Consider the following 25,250-nt stretch of genomic DNA (forward strand, 5'->3'; position numbering starts at 1 on the left):
TTCTTAAAAATGCGCACCAGCTCACTTTTCCTCCATTCCTCAGGCATCTTCTCACCCGCTAGAATTCTGCTGAACAAGCTGGTCAAAAACTGCACAGCCACCTCTCCTAGGTGCTTCCATACCTCCACAGGAACGTCATCAGGAGAAACTGCCTTTCCATTTTTCATCCTCTTTAATGCCTTTCGAACTTCCCTCTTATTAATCATTGCCACTTCCTGGTCCACCACACTTTCCTCTTCTACTCTTTCTTCTCTCTCATTTTCCTCATTCATATACACACCACTACTTTACAGTCAGTAACCTCCTTCAGATGACATCATCTGCACAAGATGTAATCCATCTGCGTACTTCTACCTCCGCTCTTGTAGGTCTCCATGTTCCTGCCTCTTCTGAAAAAAATAAAGCGTTCGCTACAGCCATTTCCATCCTTTGTGCAAAGTCTACCACCATCTTTCCCTCCAAGTTCCTTTCCTGGATCTCAAACTTACCCATCACTTCTTCATCACCCCTATTACCTTCACCAACATGTCCATTACAATCTTCACCAACTCTCTCTCTCTGTCTGGGATACTCAGAACTACTTTGTGTAGCTCCTTCCAGAATTTCTCTTTCACCTATAGGTCACATCAGACCTGTGTGGCATAGCCACTAATCACATTATACATAACACCCTCAATTTCAATTTTCAGCCTCATCACTCGATCTGATACTCTTTTCACCTCCAAGCCATTCTTAGCTAACTGTCACGTATGGAGAGTAGCTGGATCCAAGAGAAGGCGGAGGCAGATGTAAAATGATCAACAGTTTATTGGTTATGGCGGTGGTCCTGGGTCCGTTGGCAGGCGGTAGCGTGGACAGGGAGCTGGCTTGGTGGCAGGAATGACGTGGATCAGGAACACGGGGGAAAACGCTGAGAACAAGGAGACACAGGAGTCAACAAAGGGAACGAGGAATAGAGTGGATTACGTGAGGTAAATGGGCCGTGGTACCGCTGGAAGAAACTGCAATACTTTGGCGAGGATTTCCTAGAACAGGCAGGCTTATACACCGGTGGTGATGAGGCTGATTGGAGACAGGTGCTGAAAACAGAGAGGGGGGGGCGGGTGGGCGGAGAGAGAGGACGCAAAGCGCCCTCCAGGCTCCAATAATGGAACTGCAGGGCAGTATATGACACTAACTCTTCTTTTAAAATAACCCCTCCTCAATTTCTCTTCCTATCTACACCATGATAAAATAATAACAATAATAATATCATAATAATGTCAACCAACTCCCGAGATTTTCCTGTCATAGTTCCAACATTCAAAGTCCCCACATTCAGTTTGAGGCTCTGTGCTTTCCTCTTTTCTTTCTGCCGAAGAACCCGCTTTCCAGCTCTCCTTCGTCTTGGACCCACAGTCGCTGAATTTCCACTGGGCGCCCTGCAGGTTAACGGCACCGGTGGCGGACGTTGTTACCCCGGTCTACGACCGATCCGGTATGGAATTCTCTGGATGAACGCTCATATTTGTTTGGCAAAGTTTGAAGCCCTTGATGCCCTTCCTGACGCAACCCTCTGCATTTATCCGGGCTTGGGACAGGCCTACAGTTTGCATTGGCTTGTGCCCCCCATAGGGCTGCATTACAAATTCAAAAAACGCAAATCTTTGCAGAATATTCATTTAGAGGTTTTCAAACAATAATCGTCGCAGAAATTCATGAAGCTTGCCCCATTTTTTTCTTTTTCTTTGTATTTTTATGTTGCTATTGACAACGCATGTTATTGTCTGGAACTCTTAACGAACTAAGCCGTAATGGTAAATTGGCCGGTTGATATGTTCAAGTGCCATCGGAAATACTGTTCGTAAGAGCTATCATTTCATGATCAAAATAGAAGGAAATCAGTTTAAAGATACTATAACTGATAATGGGACTAACATGTTCACTGTGACTCAACAAATAATGTTACAAATAAATTCAACAAGATGTTTTACTGCGTAAAAGATTCCAGATAGAGTTTAAGATTGTCTCACAAATTCTGAATCCTATTTCGACGGAAACGAGGTCGTCACACTTGACACGATCGCGATTCCGTTTCAACGAGAAATGCAGCAGCAATTTGCGATTTTCTAACGCAATCGCAATTTACAAAGAGTCTTTGAATGCAGCGCTCCGTTTTTGTCCCAGCCCAGCCCAGGCAGCGAGGGCTTTACTTCCTGTCTGCCCCAACTTCGCTAAAAGCGTCGATTCACGCGATTGCTGTCACCTGACGAGCGCAACGTTGTAAGTGTTACTCTTCTCTGATTCGTATTGTTGTTCACGAAAGAGACTTTTCTTCAATAGATATGCAGAAGTCCCCAGGTCCAATTTCATTGGCCTAAAAGCGGATAACCACGATGTTGTCTTTCGTGTGTCTCAGTAGCGGCGCCACATTCGATTACAGTAACATTTTTACAATAAGATAAAAGTTTCAATTTTGACGTTCCCTTCTCTGTGTGACCCCCATTTGAGAGCTGCGCTAGCGTCGGGGTTGGAGTGTACGTTGTTCTTACCGGCCACTTTGTCACTGCCTGTCCCAAGAAAGAAAGTTGTGTTCGTTTTCCGTACAGTCGCTGCACGGCAAGTACACGGAACGCAGTAACTGCAGTTCAGTTTAGCGCGCAGCAAGAGCAAGAAATGGCGTTCGCCCTTGGCTCGATTGCACAGGATACTAAACATGAACCTATGTCGACGTCTATGCGCTTTCCGAGCTGTCAAACCCATTTTAAACGAGAATGCAGCAGTGGTTACTGTCAAAGACATGTTGAAATCGTGTTCACATTTTAGAACCAACCATCACGTAAGATCGACGAGGAATCATCTTTTTTTTTTAAAATTTGGTACCAAATTAAGAAAACAAAATAGCTGTGGAGCGAACTCATGATGTGATAGTTGACACAAAATGTGAATTCTTTACATAAAAAATAAAATGTGCTCATTAGGTGTTAGCTAAAGTAATGAAAAATTGTAATCTTGCCACACAAAAGGAAGAGTGACTGTTTTCCAACGAGGATTTTATATTCAATGCATATGTTGTTATTAAGTGAAAAATACATTGGCTTCTAAAAACAGTAAAATGTGGGTTCAAACGAAAGAAAATCTTTTGTAGGTATGTGTGTAAAATTGCAAAAGATGAATGGATTTACATGAGACTAGCATTATCAGACAGATCTTTTAAAGATGATCCCAGTGAAAAGTATGTTTATCCTGTGATAAATATTAAGAAAGTTTGGAATCTGTAAAACCAGTGAAAATGCACAAATTTATGGCCAACTTGACAATGGGGCTCAAGATTTTAGGTGTGATGTTTTTGTTAAATCCAAGTTTAAAATAGATTTTACACCGATTTTATCGGGCTGATCGGTATCTGCCGATATTTAGCATTTTATGCTGATCGGCTTTAATGTCATAATTCGGCGAACCCATCGATGACGTCATTGATCGGCTCCGCAAAAGACATTTAGTCCGCGTCACCATCGTGCACAGTATATTTGAATTCAAAAGCTACTTTATTTTTAGCCTTGTCGTGTGTCTTTTGACATAGTACTGTAAATATCTGACGGCCAATGAAGTTATTAAAAAAAAAAAAAAGAAAAAACGTGTCGGCAGTGTGGGACAGACGCTGGATCAGACAACAAGACAAATTTGCTCTTTCAGGATTGCACAGACTACTGCAATAAAATCTTGTATACCACTGCATCCCGTTTTTTACGATCATTGGGCTTTTATCTTGTCAACTCAATACACTTGTTACCATGGCGACGACAACAAGAGTGTATCGCGCCGACTGGATTATGAGGACAAAATGGGGAAAAACGTGTGTTGATGGTCACCAGTGCTCAGGACAGGAGAGGATGTTCGTTTAAGGTTTGTTTGAGGTATGTTCACGTACTTTTAACACGATACAGCTCGCAAGCAGGCAACAAAACGTTATGTAGCCTAACAAGCTACTGCTAGCACTGACTGTTGTACATAAACATGCCGCCGTTCTGTCGAACCATCTATTTTATATTTTATATATATATAATCTATTTTTTTCCGCTTAGCCGAGATTGTGTTACGGGGGCAGTAGCTTTAGCAGGGATACCCGTCTCAGCAATGGAGGCGCGGAACATGGTCCACTCGGACTCGATGTCCCCCGCCTCCCCCGGAACGTGAGCAAAGTTCTGTCGGAGGTGGGAGTTGAAACTCCTTCTGACAGGGGATTCTGCCAGACGTTTCCAGCAGACCCTCACAATACGTTTGGGCCTCCCACGTTGGACCAGCATCTTCCCCCATAATCGGCGCCAACTCACCACCGGGTGGTGATCAGTTAACAGCTCCGCCCCTCTCTTCACCCGAGTGTCCAAGACATGCGGCCGCAAGTCCGATGACACAACCACAAAGTTTATCATCAAACAGCGACCAAGGGTGTCCTGGTGCCAAGTGCACGTGTGGACACCCTTATGCTTGAACATGGTTTTCGCTATGGACAATCCGTGATGAGCACAGAGGTCCAATAATAGAACACCGCTCGGTTTCTGATTGGGAGGGCCGTTCCTCCCAATCACACCCTTCCAGGTCTCACTGTCATTGCCCACGTGAGCATTGAAGTCCCCCAGCAGAACGATGGCGTCCCCAGCGGGAGCGCTCTCCAGCACCCCCTCCAAGGACTCCAAAAAGGGTGGGTACTCTGAACTGCTGTTTGGGGCATAGGCACAAACAACAGTCAGGACCCGTCCCCCCACCCGAAGGCGGAACCCCAATGTACAGGCGCTGAATTTACCAAGGGCTAACAGAATAAATATGCTATACAGAGTGCAATCACAAAGTGCAACTCAATGAAGGAAAATGCAGTTTATACATAAAGTAAACCATAACATGAGGGTTCAAGTACTGACTTTTGACTTGAAAATCCCTGTCAATATAGTGAATTGCCAAAGGAGAGGTACAGCTCCATTGTTCTGCTTGACGGAGGCTAACAAAATATAGATTTTCCAAGTATTATTTGGTTAGACCTATATTTTGAAGTCTGTCCTCACAGCGCGTTGGCGGCGTGTTACAGTAATGCCTAACATAATCGTTGTGGCGGCTGGCTTGTCTTTGTTTTTTCGGTTGGAGGCTAGCCTGACTTCAGTCAGTTTGCATATTGGTAGGTCATGCCATTTTGGAGGAATAATTGCGTGAGGGGATCACCTATTTATTGTCTCGTGCTTTGACTATTTTTCTGCCATTTTCTTCAGATGGTTGAACAGATTAATTGCGTTAACTTGCGGGGCATACAACTCTTTACATATGATTTCTTGTTTAACGTCACTTGCCCTGAATCAAAACATGTCTATTATCTTAAAGTACTTTTAAATTACATGCATAGGTTCATTCTCTCAAGTGACGTAGCAGGGGTGACGTACTAATTTGTTTCCGTTTTCCAGTCCATGTTATGCCTTTCTAGCATCGCATATTACATTATTGGATGTAGTGAGGGAAGACATGAGGGCAGTTGGCGTTAAGAGAGGAGGATGCAGGAGATAGGCTTACATGGAAAAGGATGACTCCGCCAAGGCTGCCCTTTGTCACCGATTCTGTTCATAACTTTTATGGACAGAATTTCTAGGCGCAGCCGAGGCGTAGATGGGGTCCGGTTTGGTGGCCTCAGTATTGCATCTCTGCTTTTTGCAGATGATGTGGTTCTGTTGGCTACTTCAAGCTGTGATCTCCAACTCTCACTGGAGCGGTTCGCAGCAGAGTGTGAAGCGGCTGGGATGAGAATCAGCACCTCCAAATCTGAGACCATGGTCCTCAGTCGGAAAAGGGTGGCGTGCCCTCTCCGGGTCGGGCATGAGATCCTGCCCCAAGTGGAGGAGTTCAAGTATCTTGGGGTCTTGTTCACGAGTGAGGGAAGAATGGAATGGGAGATCGACAGGTGGATCGGTGCAGCGTCTGCAGTGATGCAGACTTTGTATTGATCCGTTGTGGTGAAGAAGGAGCTAACCCGAAAGGCGAAGCTCTCAATTTACGGGTCGATCTACGTTCCTACCCTCGCCTATGGTCACGAGCTGTGGGTCGTGACCGAAAGGACAAGATCCCGGATACAAGCGGCCGAAATTAGTTTCCTCCGCAGGGTGTCCGGTCGGGCTCTCCCTTAGAGATAGGGTGAGAAGCTCTGTCATCCGGGAGGAGCTCAGAGTAGAGCCGCTGCTCCTCCACATTGAGAGGAGCCAGATGAGGTGGCTAGGGCATCTGATTCGGATGCCTCCCGGACATCTCCCTGGTGAGGTGTTCCGGTCACGTCCCACCGTGAGGAGACCCTGGGGACGACCCAGGACACGCTGGAGAGATTACCTCTCTCGGCTGGCCTGTGAACGCCTCGGGATCCCCCCGGAAGAGCTGGATGAAGTGGCTGGGTAGAGGGAAGTCTGAGCGTCCCTGCTAAAGTTACTGCCCCCGCGACCCGACCTCGGATAAGTGATAGAAAATGGATGGATAAAAAGGATGACACGCTTTGACGACCCCTAACAGGACAAGCCGAAAGGAAAAGATTATGCTGTGGTTAAAAAAAAAAATAAAAATCTGAAGTTACTCACTATTTACCCATTACTTGTAATTATTTCAAAGGTGTACTTTTTACTTTTTAAGTAATTTTTTTGGAGGACTACTTTTCAATTTTACTTGAGTTAGTAACAGTAGTTGACTACTCTACCCACCTCTGGAGCGGACATCCTCTAGTGTAACTCTGACGTTTCCACAACATTTTTGCTCATCAGCTCAGCCCGTGTCGTATTTGTTGCACTGGTCTTTTGTATTTTCGCGTTGAGGTGCTGCGGGTCGTGGCCCAGGTTGTGGTCTCAGCAGAACCGCGAAGCACACGTAACATCAGCGAGTTGATCCGCAAGTATATTTTGTATTAATGAGGAAACGCCCCTACATTTATCTCATTAGTTTACGGATGATAATGTTAAATATGTTAAGCGATGGAGCGATGTAAGGGATTATTTCATAACACAGAATGAACTAACTTCAAATTCAGAAATGGCCAATCAAAACAGAAAAATATTGCACTTAATATTTTCCTGGAGGATGCATTTGGGATTAGCTTTTGAAGTCGGTAATAGTGAAAAATGAAATGAAACGGACAATGGTTTTAATAAATTCTTTTCCAGAATGAGAGTGCTTAAAGAGGAGGATGCCATTCTTGGCAAAGCTTGAAGCAGGCATCAGGTGCAGGTGGAGATGGGCCTGGCTCAAGTTGGCGCCAAAACAAAAATGGAAAAAAAATGTGCTTGAGCGATGTAAATGGTTTTCTGCATGAAACATTTTTAAAAATATATTTATGTATTTATTTTTTTGCCTTATTGTACTCTTCAGAGTCTTCCAGATTGCTTGATTTATGTTAAAATCAAAAAAATTCTCTGCGGGGGTCCAGGGGATCCCCCCCAGACCCCTCTCTACAATATATATATATTTTTTTTTGTGTCACCTTTCACATGCTTTTGGTGTTTGCATGTCTGATAATTAATCGCAACATGCAAATTTAAATCATTCCAGCAAAAAACACGTTCATCTTTGTTATTAAAGTTTGTTACCTGTTTGTTACCTTGTTAAATGTATGTCCTATGTAACATTCATGTTTATTTCACATTTGTAGTTGATTTATGGTACAATGACACTGTAATATCAAACTGTGAGTGTAGGGTGTTGTGGAATAAAGTGACCTCCCAGTCAATTCAACTGTATATACAGCAAAGCTCTACACGGCATTGCTTTGTTAATGGTAAAGGAGTCTTCACGCTGATTGTACACACTCGCGCGTGCCGTGGTCTAATGTATCAAAAGCGGTTATAACCTATATCAAACACGTACCCTGTGTGCTAAGGCTAATGAAATCGTCATCGTTAGCCTTAAGCTAATGCTAGCGTTCACAGCTTTCAGCGGGTAACTCATAGCCGTTCATGTACAGTATATTTGAATCCAAAAGCTATTTTCTTTTTAGCCTTGTCGCATGTCTTTTGACGTAATACTGTAAATATCTGACCGCCAATAAAGTTATTAAAAAAAAAAAAACATGTCGGCAGTGTGGGACAGACAACACGTCTGAGACCGACAACACGTAATGCCTGGATCAGACTACAAGACAAATTTGGTCTTTCACAATTGCACTATGTCAATAAAAGTTTGTATTCCGATACCACCGCATCCTGTCTTTTACGATCACTGGGCTTTATCTTGTCAACTCAAATGCGGCCGGATACACTCGTTACCATGGCGGCGACAATAACAATGGATCGTGCATGTATTGTGTTGATCAAAAAAGAACAAAATGGGGAAAAATTTGTGGTGGTGGTGGCTGAGGATGTTCTTTTAAGGATTGCTTGAGGTCTGCTCACATCATTTTAATATGATACGGCTCGCAAGCAGGCAACAAAACGTTATGTAGCCTAGCTTGCTAGTGCTCGCACTAACGGTTGTATGTAAACATGCTGGCGTTCTGTCGAATCATGCTCTAAAGTTTCGGTGTGTGTGAAGTAATTTAATTACAATAAGTTAGCACCCATTATTTCTGTCATTTTGTTATGTTGGTTTGACCTGACTGATTAGAATACATGACCTGACTAGATAATAGTTTTGAAGATACTCAGTATACAGTACACCAGAAAATACAGTAAATGAACAAGTCATTTAAATAGACACGTTACTGAATCTTGTAATCGGTTATCGTTTTTCTTAAACTCACTGATCAGCCCTAAAAATCCTGATCGTGTAAAGCCTAGTGATAATGCAGTGAAACGTGGAAAACAGTGGTTTGATTAGGGCTTGGCGATAGATCAATATCAATAGGTATCACAATAGAAAATACCTTCGATAGAAAAAAATCTGGAAGAATATCACGCCGCACGCATTCTGCTGGAGGCTACAACAGAGGCTTTAGTGCTAATCTCATTTCTCTTTTTACCAGGTCGCTGTTGATGTATATGGAGTAGGGAGAAGCTAGGAAGAGAATTGAGATCCACCCTCAGCCTTGCGACCTATCACGGCCCAGCAAAGCAAATTTGGTTACGTCATCAAACTCACTGAGAGTTGCAATGTTGCCGACGCACCCCCACACACCAATGAAATTTTTGGAAAGCTGCCTCACAGCGAGCGACATGGCCGAACCCGACTGAACTGTCGCACAGTGTGTGTGGTTTAGCAACTGTTTTAATGAACGACCGATCAGTCAGCCACTGGTTTTGCCGCAATTCAAAATTTGAATTGCCGGCGCACCCCATCTTAATGTCCCAGCTTACATACAGCCAATCAAAAATACATTTCCGGGTTTTAAGCGAGCAAGACACAGACCGGTCGCGGCACTTTCCTGAAGCGATATAAATAGAGTATATAAACCATCAAATATTGTGTTTTACAACAATACTTAACAATATGTATAATTTCTAATGTGCCTGTGGATGAAAAAGTGAAGCTTGTGGCCAAAATGTACGAGCGCAGTACGTACCGTGAACTGAGTACGTTGGAAGGAATGGTGAAGAGAGCCTCTTTTAAAATATCCACACACTCGCTTTTATTCTCACTCACATTCTCACACTGGAGCAAGCCACTTCTTCCTTAACTATTAATCTATATTTTTATAGTTTGAAAAACGTGATAAAGTACAACAATATAGTGTATGTACTGTACATAAAACTTAATCAGGGTTAATCATTGTGATGAACTCTTTTTAAAGTTTAAAGATTACATTTTAAAATAAAATAAAATTTCTCCAGGCGGATCGGGAACAACCGCTTAGCACATCTGCCTCACAGTTCTGAGGACCGGCGTTCAAATCCCGGCCTCGCCTGTGTGGAGTTGGCATGTTCTCCCCGTGCTTGCGTGGGTTTTCCCCGGGTACACCCACATCCCGAAAACATGCATGGTAGATTAATTGAAGACACTAAATTGCCCGTAGGTGTGAATGTGAGTGCAAATGGTTGTTTGTTTATATGTTCCCTGCAATTGGCTGGCGACCAGTTCAGGGTGTACTCCGCCTCTCGCCCGAAGATAGCTGGGATAGGCTTCAGCACGCCCGTGACCCTAGTGGAGATAAGTGGTACAGAAAATGGATGGATGGATTTTTTTTCTTCCAGGTCCTTATTTTGAATAGGTAAAAAAAAAAACAAAAAACAAGTTATCAGTATGAACTGATATGAAATACTTATTGTGATACATTTTCAACTATATTGCGCAGTCCAAGGTTCGATCGCTCCTCAAATTGCACGATCAAGAGCGTAGAATATCTCGATACCTGTGCTGGGAGTTTCGTGACGTGAGTGGCTGGCTGGCTCGGCTGGCCCGAGTCAAGCAGTGCAGGGTGCAGTGAAATGGCGCTTGGACCGCAACCGACTTCTGTATTAGTTACTGCTGAAATTGTCACGCCGAATATTAACTTTACATCTCCTTTGTAGTTCTCAATATCGAGTTGAAGCACTGAACAAAGCAAGCGACACACTGCATTGTTGGTCTGAGGAGCTACATCCTTCTCTTTTAAAAAGTAAAAACTTGATGGCGTTTCAACCTCGAAACATACCAGCATATATATACCTATGAAACAACCCCAGGTTATCACACATTTAACGCAGAAGGAGGTTATTTTTCTGGCAGATGGCGTCCTAGTAACTTGGAACATATGAACAGCGGAAACTGTTGAAATGCTTAATCTGTTGCTGTGCCTATGGTCCATTGTGTGGTGAGGAAAAATGACTCATTTGAGTAAATGGCCCTGTTGTTTTCCCTTGTAAAAGGTATGTGGAATTCTGGGCTCACATGGTGTCAGATCTCCTCCCTGACATTTCAGTTCTTATTGCTGCCACTATTTGTGTTGAGGATTTTTTTCCCCTCTTTGTGCCTGAGGCCACAATGACTTTCTGAGTAATGCTCACCAACACATTACTGTATACTGTACAACCTAAACATACTTTTGAAATCACACTTTGATGAAAAACTATGGTTTTTAGGATTGGTATAAAGTAAAGAGTTTCTATACTTTCCTAATTAAATCCCCACCTGAATAATGTATACTAAAGGCCTTAAACTGAATGTGTTTATAAAAAAAAAAAAAAAAAGGAAGAAAAGTAAAATTTCAAAACTCTGCATACAGCTTCTTTTGTGGAGTAAGTTTTTGGTGTAAAATTAGTTGAGATTCCCTTTTACACAAATAGTTTGTGAAAGCAGAGTCTGAGCACTCTTCTACTTTTTTCTAGGCCTGGAATTTGTCATGATTGAGCAGGAGCATCAGATATTCATGGAGAGACTGGAAGTGGCACTCTCTTGGATGAAGGGTGTCCAGGAGAGGCTGAGAGAGAACGATAACACCCAAGGGCCCTGGAATGCGCTTGAAGCCCGACTCAGAGAGACTGAGGTATGACCCCTGTACTTTGTTGACCCTGACCTCTGGTGCTTCTTTAGTACTCCTCATTATATTCCAGTGGGAGCAGCTGGGAGGCTGATCTGGAAAAAAATGCTAATCTTTCAGACAGTATATTTACATTAAAAAGTAAAAAAATACTCAACTCTGGTCTATCAATAGGTGAAAAAAAGAGAATACTCAGATCTCATCAAGAAGGTTCCTTGGCATCTTGATGGATGGGCGTTTTAAGTTTGAAGATCCAGATTTGCCTTGAGTAATAAAATATTTAACTTCATTGGCATCATCTGTAAATTTCTTGGTCTGGTTTATCAGAAATGCCTTAAAACTCTTTTTTGTAGCTTAATTTGTCCATCCATCCATTTCTGTACCGCTTATTCTCACGAGGTTCGCGGATGTGCTGGATCCTATCCCAGACATCTTTGGGCGAGAGGCGGGGTGCACCCTGAAGTACTCACCAACCAATCGCAGGGCGCATATAACCAAACTACCATTTGCATTCATATTCACGCCTATGGGCAATTTAGAGTTTTCAGTTAACCTACCATGCATGTTTTTGGGATGTGGGAGGAAACCGGAGTACCACGTAGGCACGGGGAGAACATGCAAACTCCATACAGGGGAGGTCGGATTTGAACCTTCGTCCTCAGAACTGTGAGGCAGATGTGCCAACCAGTCATCCACCGTGCCCGCCTGTCCGTATCTCACGTTTTGTAATATCATTTGGGGACATGGGTGTCCTCACACCTTCATAAGCTTTTTCTGCTACCTCCAGTGACAGTGCTCCTCATTCAGCACCTTTCTCCATAATTTTTCAACTTGCATTGTATACCCACAATGCATGTGGTAGTGCTGGGCGATATATTGTGAAGCTCGATTCGATCGGTATTTTATTCATGCACAATATGTAAAAAGGGGATAATCGATTATATTTTCTATACTTTTTGCTACTTTCGAGATTTTGTTGTTTCCCAAGACTTCCGCAGCAGCTCTTGTTGCATGGTGACATGGAAGAGCAGACGTTAGGGGCTAGTGAGTAGGAATGTCCCCAAAAAGGGCAGATAACGTATATAATTTCGAAACTACCGTAGTCTGCAAAACATATGAATGATGTTGCGAAGAAGATATTCATGTAAAATCATCTGCACGTTGAGTACGATGCATGTATCACGCTAAAGAGAGCTGCGACTTACTACCTGTGCCACTCCTGCAACCTCAACAGAACAAATTTAACTTGATCTATGTTCAGCTCCTCTCGTTATGAGAAGTCGAGCACCAAATGGAGGAAGGTAACGACAACAATCTCTTTCGATACTGTATACTGGGTCAACAATTGATTATGATTCAGTTACTTGTTTGGTCTTTAATATGTCAGAAAATTTTCTAAATTGTTGATCACTGATGCCTTATTTAGTCAGAGACAAAGATAATCTATATGATTTCATGGAGGACAACAGAAATCTGAGAATATTTACTGTTGAGAGGCTGACATTTTTGGACAATTTTAAGTTAAACAAGGTCTCTAAACGATCAATTATTAAAGTAGTTGATTAATTTGATTGTCGATTAATTGATGAATTGTTGTACCTCTTGTGAAATTATTAAATTTACTTTGTTGTCTTGTGTCAGCATGAAATATATAATTGTGAAATTATAAATAAGTGATGTGAACATATTAAAATTTTAAAGTTGCATATCATCAATATATTTTGTTTTAGAAAATGACCAAAACATCTCTTTTCTCCATGCCATAACTAAATCTTTTCCATTTTACCTTTTAAGAAAATCCATCAATCAGAGCATGATGGTCGTGTGAAGATGGACATGGCACTGGTAGCAGCTGATCATCTTCTGGAGATTGGAGATGAAAAACTGAGGAACCACACACAGGCTAAGCTCAAAAACCTGAAAAGCTGTTGGGAGGAAACTTGTACCTACATCATTCACTGCCACAGGTGCTAGACTCTTCCGCCTTTTTTTAGCTTCACTAAATGGTCAAAAATCTAGTCACTAATGGTGTCGTGGTACATGCGCCTGACTTTGGTGCAGGCAGCGTGTTCAGTTCCCATTCAGTGAAGCTGTGAATGTAAGTGCGAATGGCTGTCCGGGTCTACATGTGCCCTGCGACTGACTGGCGACCAGTCCAGGGTGTAGTTAGCCTTTCGCCCGCAGTCAGCTGTGAGAGGCTCCAGCACCTGGCAACCTTGAGCAGGATAAGTGGTATTGAAACTGCATGAATGGAAATCAATCCAATTCCTATCCTGCTTTGTCACAGGTTTGGAACGTACTGTATTTCAGATGAGTTAGGGTGCGAGGCAGGTTAAACCCTGGACTGGTCACCAGTCAATCGCATGACACACAGACAATACAGTATGTGTAGATGCTCAGTCGTCTGCGGCGCACATCTAGGTAAACAACCATTCACACTCACAGTCACACCTATTGGTTAGCTTAATAGGCATTTTGAGTGTTTTGTGGATTTGAGAGGTAACCAGAGTACCCAGGAAAAAACTCTCAAGCACGTGGAAAACATGAAAGTTCCTCAAACTGATGCAGGGATGCTCCAATCCAACTTTTTCACTTCTGATCTGATGATAATATTGCGGCCTTGAGTTTTGGCCGATACCAATATCGGTCCCATCCGATATCAACAATGATCATGCATACTTATTTTGTAGTATGAAATAATAGCAAAGGGCTTCAACAAGAGATATTAAGCAGAGAGCAATAATCAGCAACAGTAGGTATGAGCAAAAAGTGATCCATTTATTATGAACCAATGGGTTGCATAATGTAACTCTAAAAGTAAGAATACAAATTATATTAGAAAATCCTGAAAATAAATTTCAATTAACCAATAACAAATAATATAAAAAAATACAAAACCATGAAAAATAACCATCCATCCATCTTCTACCACTTATCCGAGGTCGGGTCACGGGGGCAGTAGCTTTAGCAGGGACGCCCAGACTTCCCTTTCCCCAGCCACTTCATCCATCTCTTCCGGGGGGATCCCGAGGCGTTCCCAGGCCAGCCGAAGGATGTAGTCTCTCCAGCGTGTCCTGGGTCGCCCTCGGGGTCTCTTCCCGGTGGGACGTGCCCGGAACACCTCACCAGGGAGGCGTCTGGGAGGCATCCGAATCAGATGCCCCAGCCACCTCATCTGGCTCCTTGATGTGAAGGAGCAACGGCTCTACTCTGAGATCCTCCCGGATGACCGAGCTTCTCACCCTATCTCTAAGGGAGAGCCCGGACCCCCTGCGGAGGAAACTCATTTCGGCCGCTTGTATCCGGGAACTATGGTCATGACCCACAGCTCGTGACCATAGGTGAGGGTAGGAACATAGATCGACCGGTAAATCGAGAGCTTCGCCTTTCGGCTTAGCTCCTTCTTTACCACAACGGATCTATACAAAGTCCGCATCACTGCAGACACTGCACCGATCCGCCTGTCGATCTCCCGTTCCATTATTCCCTCACTCGTGAACAAGACCCCAAGATACTTGAACTCCTCCACTTGGGGCAGGATCTCATCCCCGACCTTTTCTGACTGAGGACCATGGTCTCAGATTTGGAGGTGCTGATTCTCATCCCAGCCGCTTCACACTCGGCTGCGAACTGCTCCAGTGAGAGTTGCGAGGTCATGGCTTGATGAAGCCAACAGAACCACATCATCTGCAAAAAGCAGAGATGCAATACTGAGCCCACCAAACCGGGCCCTCTCTACGGCTCGGCTGCACCGAGAAATTCTGTCCATAAAAGTTATGAACAGAATCGGTGACAAAGGGCAGCCTTGGCGGAGTCCAACCCTCACCGGAAAGAAGAAGAAGAAGAAGAAGAATCATCTTTTATTGTCATGAACATGCATGCATGCACACGAAATTTGTTCTCTGCATTTAACCCATCACAGTGAACACATACACATGTTAGTGGAACACACTGGAGCAGGGGGCAGCTGAAGCGCCCGGGCAGCATTTCTGGGTATCAGTGCCTTGCTCAAGGACACCACAGCCGTGAGTCCGGGGGATGTTGGCGGATGGTCCAGTCGGGGTCTTGAACCTAGGTCCCCCATGGTGGCAGGCGATGATCTTAACCATTGGGCCACAGCTGCCCACACAGAAACGAGTCCGACTTACTGCCGGATATGCGGACCAAACTCTGACTCCAGTCATACAGGGACCGAACAGCCCGTATCAGGGGGTTCGGTACCCCATACTCCCGAAGCACCCCCCACAGGACCACCCAAGGGACACGGTCAAACGCCTTCTCCAAGTCCACAAAACGCATGTAGACTGGTTGGGCGAACTCCCATGCACCCTCGAGGACCCTGCCAAGGATGTAGAGCTGGTCCACTGTTCCACGGCCAGGACGAAAACCACACTGCTCCTCCTGAATCTGGGATTCAACTTCCCGGCGGACCCTCCTCTCCAGCACCCCTGAATAGACCTTACCAGGGAGGCTGTGGAGTGTGATCCCCCTGTAGTTGGAACACAACCTCCGGTCCCCCTTCTTAAAAAGGGGGACCACCACCCCAGTCTGCCAATCCAGAGGCACTGTCCCCGATGTCCACGTGATGTTGCAGAGGCGTGTCAACTAGGACAGCCCTACAACATCCAGAGTCTTGAGGAACTCCGGGCGAATCTCATCCACCCCTGGGGCCTTGCCACCGAGGAGCTTTTTAACCACCTCGGTGACCTCAACCCCAGAGATAGGAGAGCCCACCTCAGAGAACCCAGACTCTGCTCCCTCATGGGAAGGCGTGTCGGTGGAATTGAGGAGGTCTTCGAAGTATTCTCCCCACTGGCTCACAACATCCCGAGTCGAGGTCAGGAGTGCCCCATCCCCACTATACACAGTGTTGATGGTGCACTGCTTTCCCCTCCTGAGACGTCTGATGGTGGACCAGAATTTCCTCGAAGCCGTCCGGAAGTCTTTTTCTATGGCCTCACCGAACTCCTCCCATGTTTTTGCTTCAGCGACCAACAAAGCTGCATTCCCCTTGGCCAGCCGGTACCCATCAGCTGCCCCAGGAGTCCCACAGGCCAAAAAGGCCCGATAGGACTCCTTCAGCTTGACGGCATCCCTCACCATTGGTGTCCACCAACGGGTTCGGGGATTGCCGCCATGACAGGCACCGACCACCTTACGGCCACAGCTCCGGTCGGCCGCCTCAGCAATGGAGGCGCGGAACATGGTCCACTCGGACTCTATGTCCCCCGCCTCCCCCGGAACATGAGCAAAGTTCTGTCAGAGGTGGGAGTTAGATATATAGAATATAATATTGTTAATATACCCGTTTTTCACAGAGTTTGAAGAGTATATGCCAGAGTATTGTTATCATGCTTGCTTATATAGTGTTTGTGCACCAATATTCATTATTTTGAGAGCTATAAGTGCCGCGAGTTCAATCCGAATTTTTCATTCATTGTGTGTTAGCTTTGAGCTACCAATTTTTGTGAACAAAAACAAAGAAACAAACTATAACTCAGTGATGTACAGACACTTTCCAAAAAAATAGAATATTATGGAAAGGTTTATTTATTTCAATAATTCCATTCAAAAAGTTCAACTTTCATAGATTACAGATTCAGGGCCCACAATTTAAACAATTTCAAGTATTTATTTTTACATAATTTGGGCTTCCAGCTCATAAAACCCATAAAATCAGGAATTCAAAAAAATTTGAATACTGAGAAGAAATAAGCCCAAATTTTGCAGGCCATAAATGTTTAAAACTGAGTGTAAAACTGAGTGTCACACACTAATCATCTACTGAACTAAAAGCACCTGCTCAGATTTCCCCAAGTGTCATTAAATTGCTTCAGTTTGGTTCAGTTGTCTCAGTTAGGTTCAATATGGGGAAGACTGCAGACTTGACAATTGGCCAGAAGACCATCATTGATACCCACCATAGGATGGGTAAGCCACAAAAGTTCATAGCTAAGGAGTGCTGTGTCCAAGCATATCAATGGAAACTCTAGTGGAAGCAGGGGTGGATCTAGAAAAATATTTATGGGGTGGCAAGAAGGGGGCAGGCATTTTTGTGGGGTGGCAAAATATGAGAGATGTATATATATACTGAATTTATAAGTTGTCTCAGTTGCCAAAACAAATAAATAAATATAGGAAAAAAGAAAAAAAGTTGGTCATCATTTTACCACCTTTGACAAAGCTCACCTGTGACCATAACATGAACTTGGAATGCCTATAACAGCTGAATGCGGCAATTTCCATGTTGCTCAGCAAAACGCTTCACAAATTCATCTAGATGTAATGCTTTTGTGTGTTTTGATTAAATGCTGAGTACAGCCAAATTCGATAGTGTCTTTTCTGTCATAGTCGACCGCAAATAAGTCTGTATGAGCCGGAGAGATTAAAAACTTCTCTCACATGATGCACTGCTCACAGGTATCTTCTCTCACAGGATGCACTGCTCACTGGTAAAATAACCGCTATTTTACACAATTTGCACAACTCCTAAAAAAACATTCTGGTATGGGTCTAAAAACTGAGTGAACTTGATTCGAGGGAAAAATGCCGACATGCAAAACAGTAAGCTGCATCTTTTGATTGTTAGTATTCTAACCAGGGAGGAACTTTGTACCAGTCGCTGCGGAAACTTCTTCTGGCTCCTCCCTGGAGGGTCTTTGGGAAACTGTCTGGCATTGGCTGCGCTGGCACCTCACACCTGGACTAGGATATGTCTAGAACTGGCCTGGCCAACCCACGGCTCGCGAGCCTCATGCGGCTCTTTAACTAGTTTCATGCGGCTCTTCAGGAGCTGTCACATGACATGCGTCAAAAATGCTTGGCTGGCGCTGTCATTCACTCCCCCTACAGCTAGATGGCACACTGACCATGTAAGCCTGTTTGAGTGACGTCAAACGAGCGATGAGAGACTCTTTGGTCTGACATCATTTGTGTTGTAAACAATTTCCGTCAAGTTACCTCTTGAAATGGCAGGGAAAAAAAGCACAGCCAAACGAAAATATGAAGAAGAACACTGGACGTTTTTGCCAGAGTGGGAGAGTTTATATTTTTTTGTTAAACGTAATGGCAAGCCGATCTGCCTTATATGTCACGCAGCATTAGCACATTTCAAAGCTTCAAATCTTTAGCGTCACTTCAGCTCACTCCACCCTAACATCGAACAGGAATTTCCAAAAGGGACTGAACTTCGCAAGAACAAGTTGGTCGCTTTGAAAAGCAAGGCAGAAAAGCAGGTGCAGTTTTTCAAAAAATTTACAAAACACTCGGAGACCGTAACGCTTGCATCATATCAGCTGGCTTGGAACATAGCACGGGCTAAAAAGCCATACAACGAAGGGGACTTCATTAAAAAATGCCTCATTGACGCCTTTGAAATCTTGGCTCCTGGAGACGACAAACTAAAACGGAGCGTATCAGACGTTCAACTGTCCCGCCACAGTCTTAAACGCAGAATATCGGATATTAATACAGCTGTTGAATCACAGTTGCACTCTGACCTTCAAGCATGTGAGTATTTTAGTGTGGCATTGGATGAGAGTTGTGACATACAAGACAAGCCTCAGTTGGCAATATTTGTCTGTGTCAAATGAATGTATGATCAAAGAAGAACTCCTTGATATTGTGCCATTAAAAGACAGAACCCGTGGCATAGATGTGAAAGAAGCAATGATGGCTGCGTTTGCAAAAGCAAATCTGCCCATACCGAAACTAACTGCAATAGCCACGGATGGAGCGCCAGCCATGATCGGATCCGTGAACGGGCTTGTGGGGCTGTGCAAAGTTGATCAAACATTTCCCGACTTTTGGAATTTCCACTGCATCATCCACAGGGAGCAACTCGTGTCTAAATCATTGAATTTAAACAACGTCATGAAGCCTGTGATGGAAATCGTCAACTACATCCGCACACATGCGCTTAACCACAGGCAATTCAGGAATCTCATCGCTGAGCTGGACCAAGGGCTTCCAGGTGACCTGCCGCTGCACTGCACTGTGAGGTGGCTGTCAAAAAGCAAGGTACTCTCTCGCTTCTTTGAGCTTTTGGATGCTGTGAAACTGTTCATGGAAGAACCTCAGACCTCGAGTGGATTATGGATCTGGCATTTTCAGTCGACATGCTGTGTCACTTGGACAGACTGAACCTGACCCTGCAGGGTAAGTTAAAAATGCTGCCTGACCTGGTGCAAAGTGTGTTTGCGTTTGTCAACAAACTAAAGCTGTTTGAGGCGCATATTCAAAAGGGAGATTTAACACATTTTCATACTCTGCTAAAAGCCAGTGAGCAAGTCACCAGCGCCGCCCTGAAAAAGAAAAGAGACAGATATGCAACACTGGTTGCAAACCCGCACGAAAGCTTTGTGACCCGGTTCTGTGATCTACAACTGAAAAGACCACAGATTACGTTCCTCGTCGACCCATTTAATGCAGAGACAGACTGTTTGAAAGCCCCGCTCGTCACAGATGAGGCTGCGGCTGAGTTGGAGATGATCGACCTTTGTGAGGAGGATCAACTGAAAGCTGTTTTAAGGGAAGGGACCGTTGAGTTCTGGAAAAGTGTGCCAATTGAAAAATACCCCAACATCAAACGAGCTGCGCTTAAGATACTGTCCATGTTTGGGTCAACGTACGTCTGCGAGTCTGTGTTTTCTACCCTGAAACATGTGAAATCAAAGCATCGATCTGTTCTGACTGACACTCATTTGAAAGAATTGCTTAGAGTGGCAACAACAGAATACAAGCCAGATTTGAAGAGGATTGTTCAAGATAAGGAATGCCAGAAGTCTCACTAAGCAGCATAGTAAGAGAAAGATGTTATTGAAAATTATTCTATTATTGTTTGTGGACTTGCTTGAACTGAGAGTTTGTGTGTGTGAGACAGTGCACACAATGTTAACTGTTGAAAATTACTGATCATGTTGGTGTGGTTATTTTCATTAGATCTGGCTGAGCAGAGGTCTGTGTATGCGTGCATACATGATTAAAAGATGATGTTCATGTGTACCCATGTGTATGATGTGGCTCTTTGCAGTAACACAGAAAAAAAAGTGGCTCTTAGTCTCTGACTAGTTGGCCACCCCTGGTCTAGAAGATGGAGGGGAGGAAAGATTCGAACTGCATTACATCTGAACTAATTATACAACATCATAATAATTAATTTTGGAATGTAACCTGGCCTTAGTATTTATTTTAAGACCTTACAACAAAATGTCTGTTTGTCATTTGTCGTTCATATTTATATGCAACTTTGTATACTATGCAGCTTGACTGGAAATGGTTGGTGATGGATCACTCTCCTTTCCCTTTCACTGTCTAAACCCTGCACGTCATCTTTCTCGCTTTCTGCCTCCTCATCTTGGTGATGCTCTCCCTCCTCCATCTCTTCACCACTGTGGTGTTCTCCAAACTCCTCCTGTCCCTGGGCACCACGGGCTTGTATTTCATCACATTTCTTTTGCCCTTCTCTCTCTCCTTCCACCTCATCTTTGTTTTTTCTCTCTCCTTCCACCTCACCCTCCATCACCCTTGCTCAATTGTTCATTTTCTATTTCTGTCGCCTTTCTCTGGTGAGGATAAAAAATGCAAACGCGACCTTTCCTCTTCATGTCTGTAAGATTCAAAGAAATTTCACAGCGTTTTACAGACGGTGAATCAATATTGGCCTTTACACAGATAAGATGAGAACATGGCGAACATTACATGTATAGATAACAAAACAATGTTCTTCACCCCGATTTTTATGATCTCAAAATCAGCACTGCAACTATACTAGCACTGTGCTTTCATTTTAATTATGTTTCTTGATGGATGGACATAGTTGCTCAGTTTTTGCCTCTCCTCCTGTGTCTTCTTTCCTCCCGACTCCTGAGTCCTGGCTCCCTCACTTTTTCAAAACAAATGAGTGTCTTACTGCGCCGGCGCTACAGCCGCTCGCTGCCACTGTGGCGTCATCTCGTGCTGCATTCATGCAGTCAGACATAGAAGTTCCTTGATCGTAAATGTCAAATTCGTCGCTGCAAATTGTGTTAGAAGCAGGGGTGCTAAGGCTTTCTTTTAGGGTGGCATTTGCCACCCTTTGCCACCACAGTAGATCTGCGCACGAGTGGAAGGACAAAATGTGGCAGGAGAAGATAAGATGCACCAGCAAAAGAGATGACCGTAGGCTTTATCAAACAGAAAACATTCAAGAATCTAGTAGAGATCCAGAAAGAGTGGCATGAGGCGGGAGTCACAGTTTGAAAAACCACCACATTCAGATGCATCCCGGAGATGGACTACAACTGTCGGGCTCCTCGGGTCAAGCCACTTCTGAGCCTGAGCCAACGTAGGAAGCGTCTCAACGAGGCCAAGGAGAAGAAGGATTGGACTGTTGGCCAGTGGTCCGAGGTCCTCTTTTCCAATGAAAGTAAAGTGTGCCTTTCATTAGGGAATCAAGGTCCAAGGGGTTTGGAGGAAGAAGGGTGAAGAACAGAACTCAAGCTGCTTGAGGACCAGTGTGAAATATCCAGTCAGTCATGATTTGGGGTGCAATGTCTAGTGCACGTATAGGTAATCTCTGCTTTCTTATATCAAAGGTCACTGCAACAGTCTAAGATAATGTTTTAGAGGACTTGATGATTCCTTCTGCTGAGGATCTGTATGGAGATGCCGATTTCATCTTCCAACATGACCTGGCCCCTGCCCATACTGCCAGAAGCACAAAAACCTGGTTTGATGCCCATGCCTTCACAGTACTTGATTGGCCAGCCAACTCGCTGGATCTAAACCCGATTTGAGAATCTATGGGGTATTATCCAGATGAAAATTAGGGGCACCAGACCCAAAAACAAAGAGCAACTGACAGCAAGCATCAAGGAAATCTGGGCTTCCATAACTCCCAGGCAATTACACAGCCTGATTGCCTCAATACCACGGTGCATCGAGGCAGTGATTAAAGCAAAGGGGTTCCCAACCAAGTATTGATTAACATATCATTTTGAAAGTACCATATTTTTTTTGATTTTATGTAACCTAATTTCTTTTTTTTTCCTACAAAAAATAAGAAGAAAATGGTGATTTCTTTATAGTATTCAAATTATTTGAATTCTCATTTCGTGGGCTTTATGAGCTGGAAGCCCAAATTATGTAAAAATAAACAAATAAATACTTAATTGTTTAAATTGTGGGCCCTGAATCTATAACCTATGAAAGTTTAACTTTTTGAAAGGTATTTTGAAAATAAATAGTTTTCCATGATATTGTAATTTTTTTGGAAAGTGTCTGTATTTGAACATTCAATAGGGGTAATTCCTTTGTTACATGAGTTTAGTTTAACAGTGAACGTCAACTGGCGTGTCAATAAATTACTTTAAGCAGGAAATATTCACTATGTAGCGTATATTGGTTTGGATAAAAGCGTAATTGGAAAAGGACCAAGTCGGAAAGTAAACGCTTGCATTTACAACCCCAATTCCAATGAAGTTGGGACATTGTGTTAAACATAAATAAAAACAGAATACAATGATTTGCAAATCATCTTCAACCTATATTTAATTGAATACACTACAAAGACAAGATATTTAATGTTCAAACTGAGAAACTTTATTGTTTTTAGCAAATAATCATGAACTTAGAATTTTATGGCTGCAACACATTCCAAAAAAAGCTGGGACAGGGTCATGTTTACCACCGTGTTACATCACCTTTTCGTTTAACAACATTCAATAAACGTTTGGGAACTGAGGACACTAATTGTTGAAGCTTTGTAGGTGGAATTCTTTCCCATTCTTGCTTGATGTACAGCTTCAGCTGTTCAACAGTCCGTGGTCTCCATTGTCGTATTTTACGCTTCATTAGTGCGCCACACATTTTCAATGGGAGACAGGTCTGGACTGCTGGCAGGCCAGTCTAGTACCCGCACACTTTTACTACGAAGCCACGCTGTTGTAACACGTGCAAAATGTGGTTTGGCATTGTCTTGCTGAAATAAGCAGGGACGTCCATGAAAAAGACGTTGCTTGGATGGCAGCATATGTTTCTCCAAAACCTGTATGTACCTTTCAGCATTAATGGTGCCTTCACAGATGTGTAAGTTACCCATGCCATTGGCCACGAACACAGTCCCATACAATCACAGATGCTGGCTTTTGAACTTTGCGTCCATAACCGGATGGTTCTTTTCCGCATTGGCCCGGAGGACACGACGTCCACAATTTCCAAAAACAATTTGAAATGTGGACTCGGCGGACCACAGAACACTTTTCCACTTTGCATCAGTCCATCTTAGATGAGCTCGGTCCCAGAGAACCCGACGGCTTTTCTGGGTGTTGTTGATAAATGGCTTTTGCTTTGCATAGTAGAGTTTTAAGTTGCACTTACGGATGTAGCACCGAACGGTATTTACTAACATTGGTTTTCTGAAGTGTTTCTGAGCCCATGTGATGATATCCTTTACACATTGATGTCGGTTTTTGATGCAGTGCCGTCTGAGGGATCCAAGGTCACGGGCATTCAATGGTGGTTTTCGGTCTTGCCGCTTACATGCAGTGATTTCTCCAGATTCTCGGAACCTTTTGGTGATGATATGGACCGTAGATGATGAAATCCCTAAATTCCTTGCAATTGTACGTTGAGGAACATTGTCCTTAAACTGTTCGACTATTTTCTCACGCAATTGTTCACAAAGTGGTGAACTTCGCCCCATCTTTGCTTGTGAATGACTGAGCAATTCAGGGAAGCTCCTTTTCTACCCAATCATGGCACCCACCTGTTCCCAATTAGCCTGTTCACCTGTGGGATGTTCCTAACAGGTGTTTGAGTATTCCTCAACTTTCTGTCTTTTTTGCCACCTGTTCCAGCTTTATTGGAACGTGTTGCAGCCATAAAATTCTAAGTTAATGATTATTTGCTAAAAACAATAAAGTTTATCAGTTTGAACATTAAATATTTTGTCTTTGTTGTGTATTCAATTAAATATAGGTTGAACATGATTTGCAAATCATTGTATTCTGTTTTTAGTTAGGTTTAACACAATGTCCCAACTTCATTGGAATTGGGGTTGTACTTCCGGCATCGTTTGAATTTGAGCGATTCCGGTTCCTTATTTTGATTCCGGTTCCATACGATTCTCCATTCAGATTCTTTTAGGGGTCTGGGTCAAAAAAAGTTTGCATGGTTTAGATAAAGGGTGTCCAATTTATGAACATCCATTTTCTTAGCAGCATGCAGCGTAGACTAAAATGAACATTTGACTCTGGGTTCTTTATAACCAGTATCAATATCAAACTTATGAACTAAAAGGGAATGTGTGTGGATGTAACACTAGTGACTTAATATTCATGAATTAATGTTTCAGCTAAAAGTTACATATAGAATTGTAACAGTTATTTGGGACTGTTTCATCATGTCAAATGGTTTATATGTGCAAGTTTTAACTTGACTTCCTGTTTTAAGCTTGTAGCCTTTTATTTAGAAGGGTACGCACCGGAACTCAGCATTTTGGCATGAAAAGTAACTTCACAGGGCACCAGTCATTTTATGTAGTTATTTATTTTTTTTAAATTTTATTTTATTTTTAAATGGATGGAACCAAATGCTATAAAACACTGATTCCATTCCTGATTTTCACCGATGAGGAACAAGGTTAGTGTTTGTGATACTGTGAGACGTTTTTGAATTTTGTCTCAATTCATTGAGATGTAAAGTTTCTTCGGTGACGTTTTTGTCACTGGCGGCAATGCCGTAAGGGCAGATCCCAAAAAATAGACTCCAGGTCAGAGGTCCGAACAATTTTAATTAAATGGCAGAGCATGTGATGGCGAGACATACGAAACTAAAGGAACTCACAACCAGAGAGAATCAAAAACAGATAACGCAGGGAGACACGACAAAC

The 25,250-nt window shown here is 43.4% G+C and overlaps 1 protein-coding gene and 1 long non-coding RNA gene across 11 annotated transcripts in view; one reads left to right on the plus strand and one right to left on the minus strand.

The window, feature by feature from the left end:
• Window positions 1-811: 811 nt before the first annotated feature.
• Window positions 812-2,671, minus strand: LOC133487609 (uncharacterized). Its single transcript, XR_009791408.1, has 3 exons — window positions 2,532-2,671; window positions 990-1,079; window positions 812-910 (listed from the first exon to the last, which is right to left on the minus strand). It is a non-coding gene; the product is annotated as an uncharacterized LOC133487609 (long non-coding RNA).
• LOC133487608 (nesprin-3-like) overlaps window positions 904-25,250 on the plus strand; it is a 281,178-nt gene continuing 256,831 nt past the window's right edge. For all 10 annotated transcript variants that reach the window (XR_009791407.1, XR_009791406.1, XM_061794488.1 and 7 more), the window contains exons 1-3: window positions 904-2,262; window positions 11,229-11,386; window positions 13,175-13,347. Coding sequence is in view for 8 of the 10 variants with exons in the window: in XM_061794488.1 (XP_061650472.1) it covers window positions 11,243-11,386; window positions 13,175-13,347 (317 nt within the window). In the remaining 2 variants the exon portion in view is untranslated. The remainder of the gene's footprint in view (window positions 2,263-11,228; window positions 11,387-13,174; window positions 13,348-25,250) is intronic.

The sequence above is a fragment of the Phyllopteryx taeniolatus genome, chromosome 13 (assembly GCF_024500385.1).
Source record: "Phyllopteryx taeniolatus isolate TA_2022b chromosome 13, UOR_Ptae_1.2, whole genome shotgun sequence".
NCBI classification, from domain to species: Eukaryota; Metazoa; Chordata; class Actinopteri; order Syngnathiformes; family Syngnathidae; genus Phyllopteryx; species Phyllopteryx taeniolatus.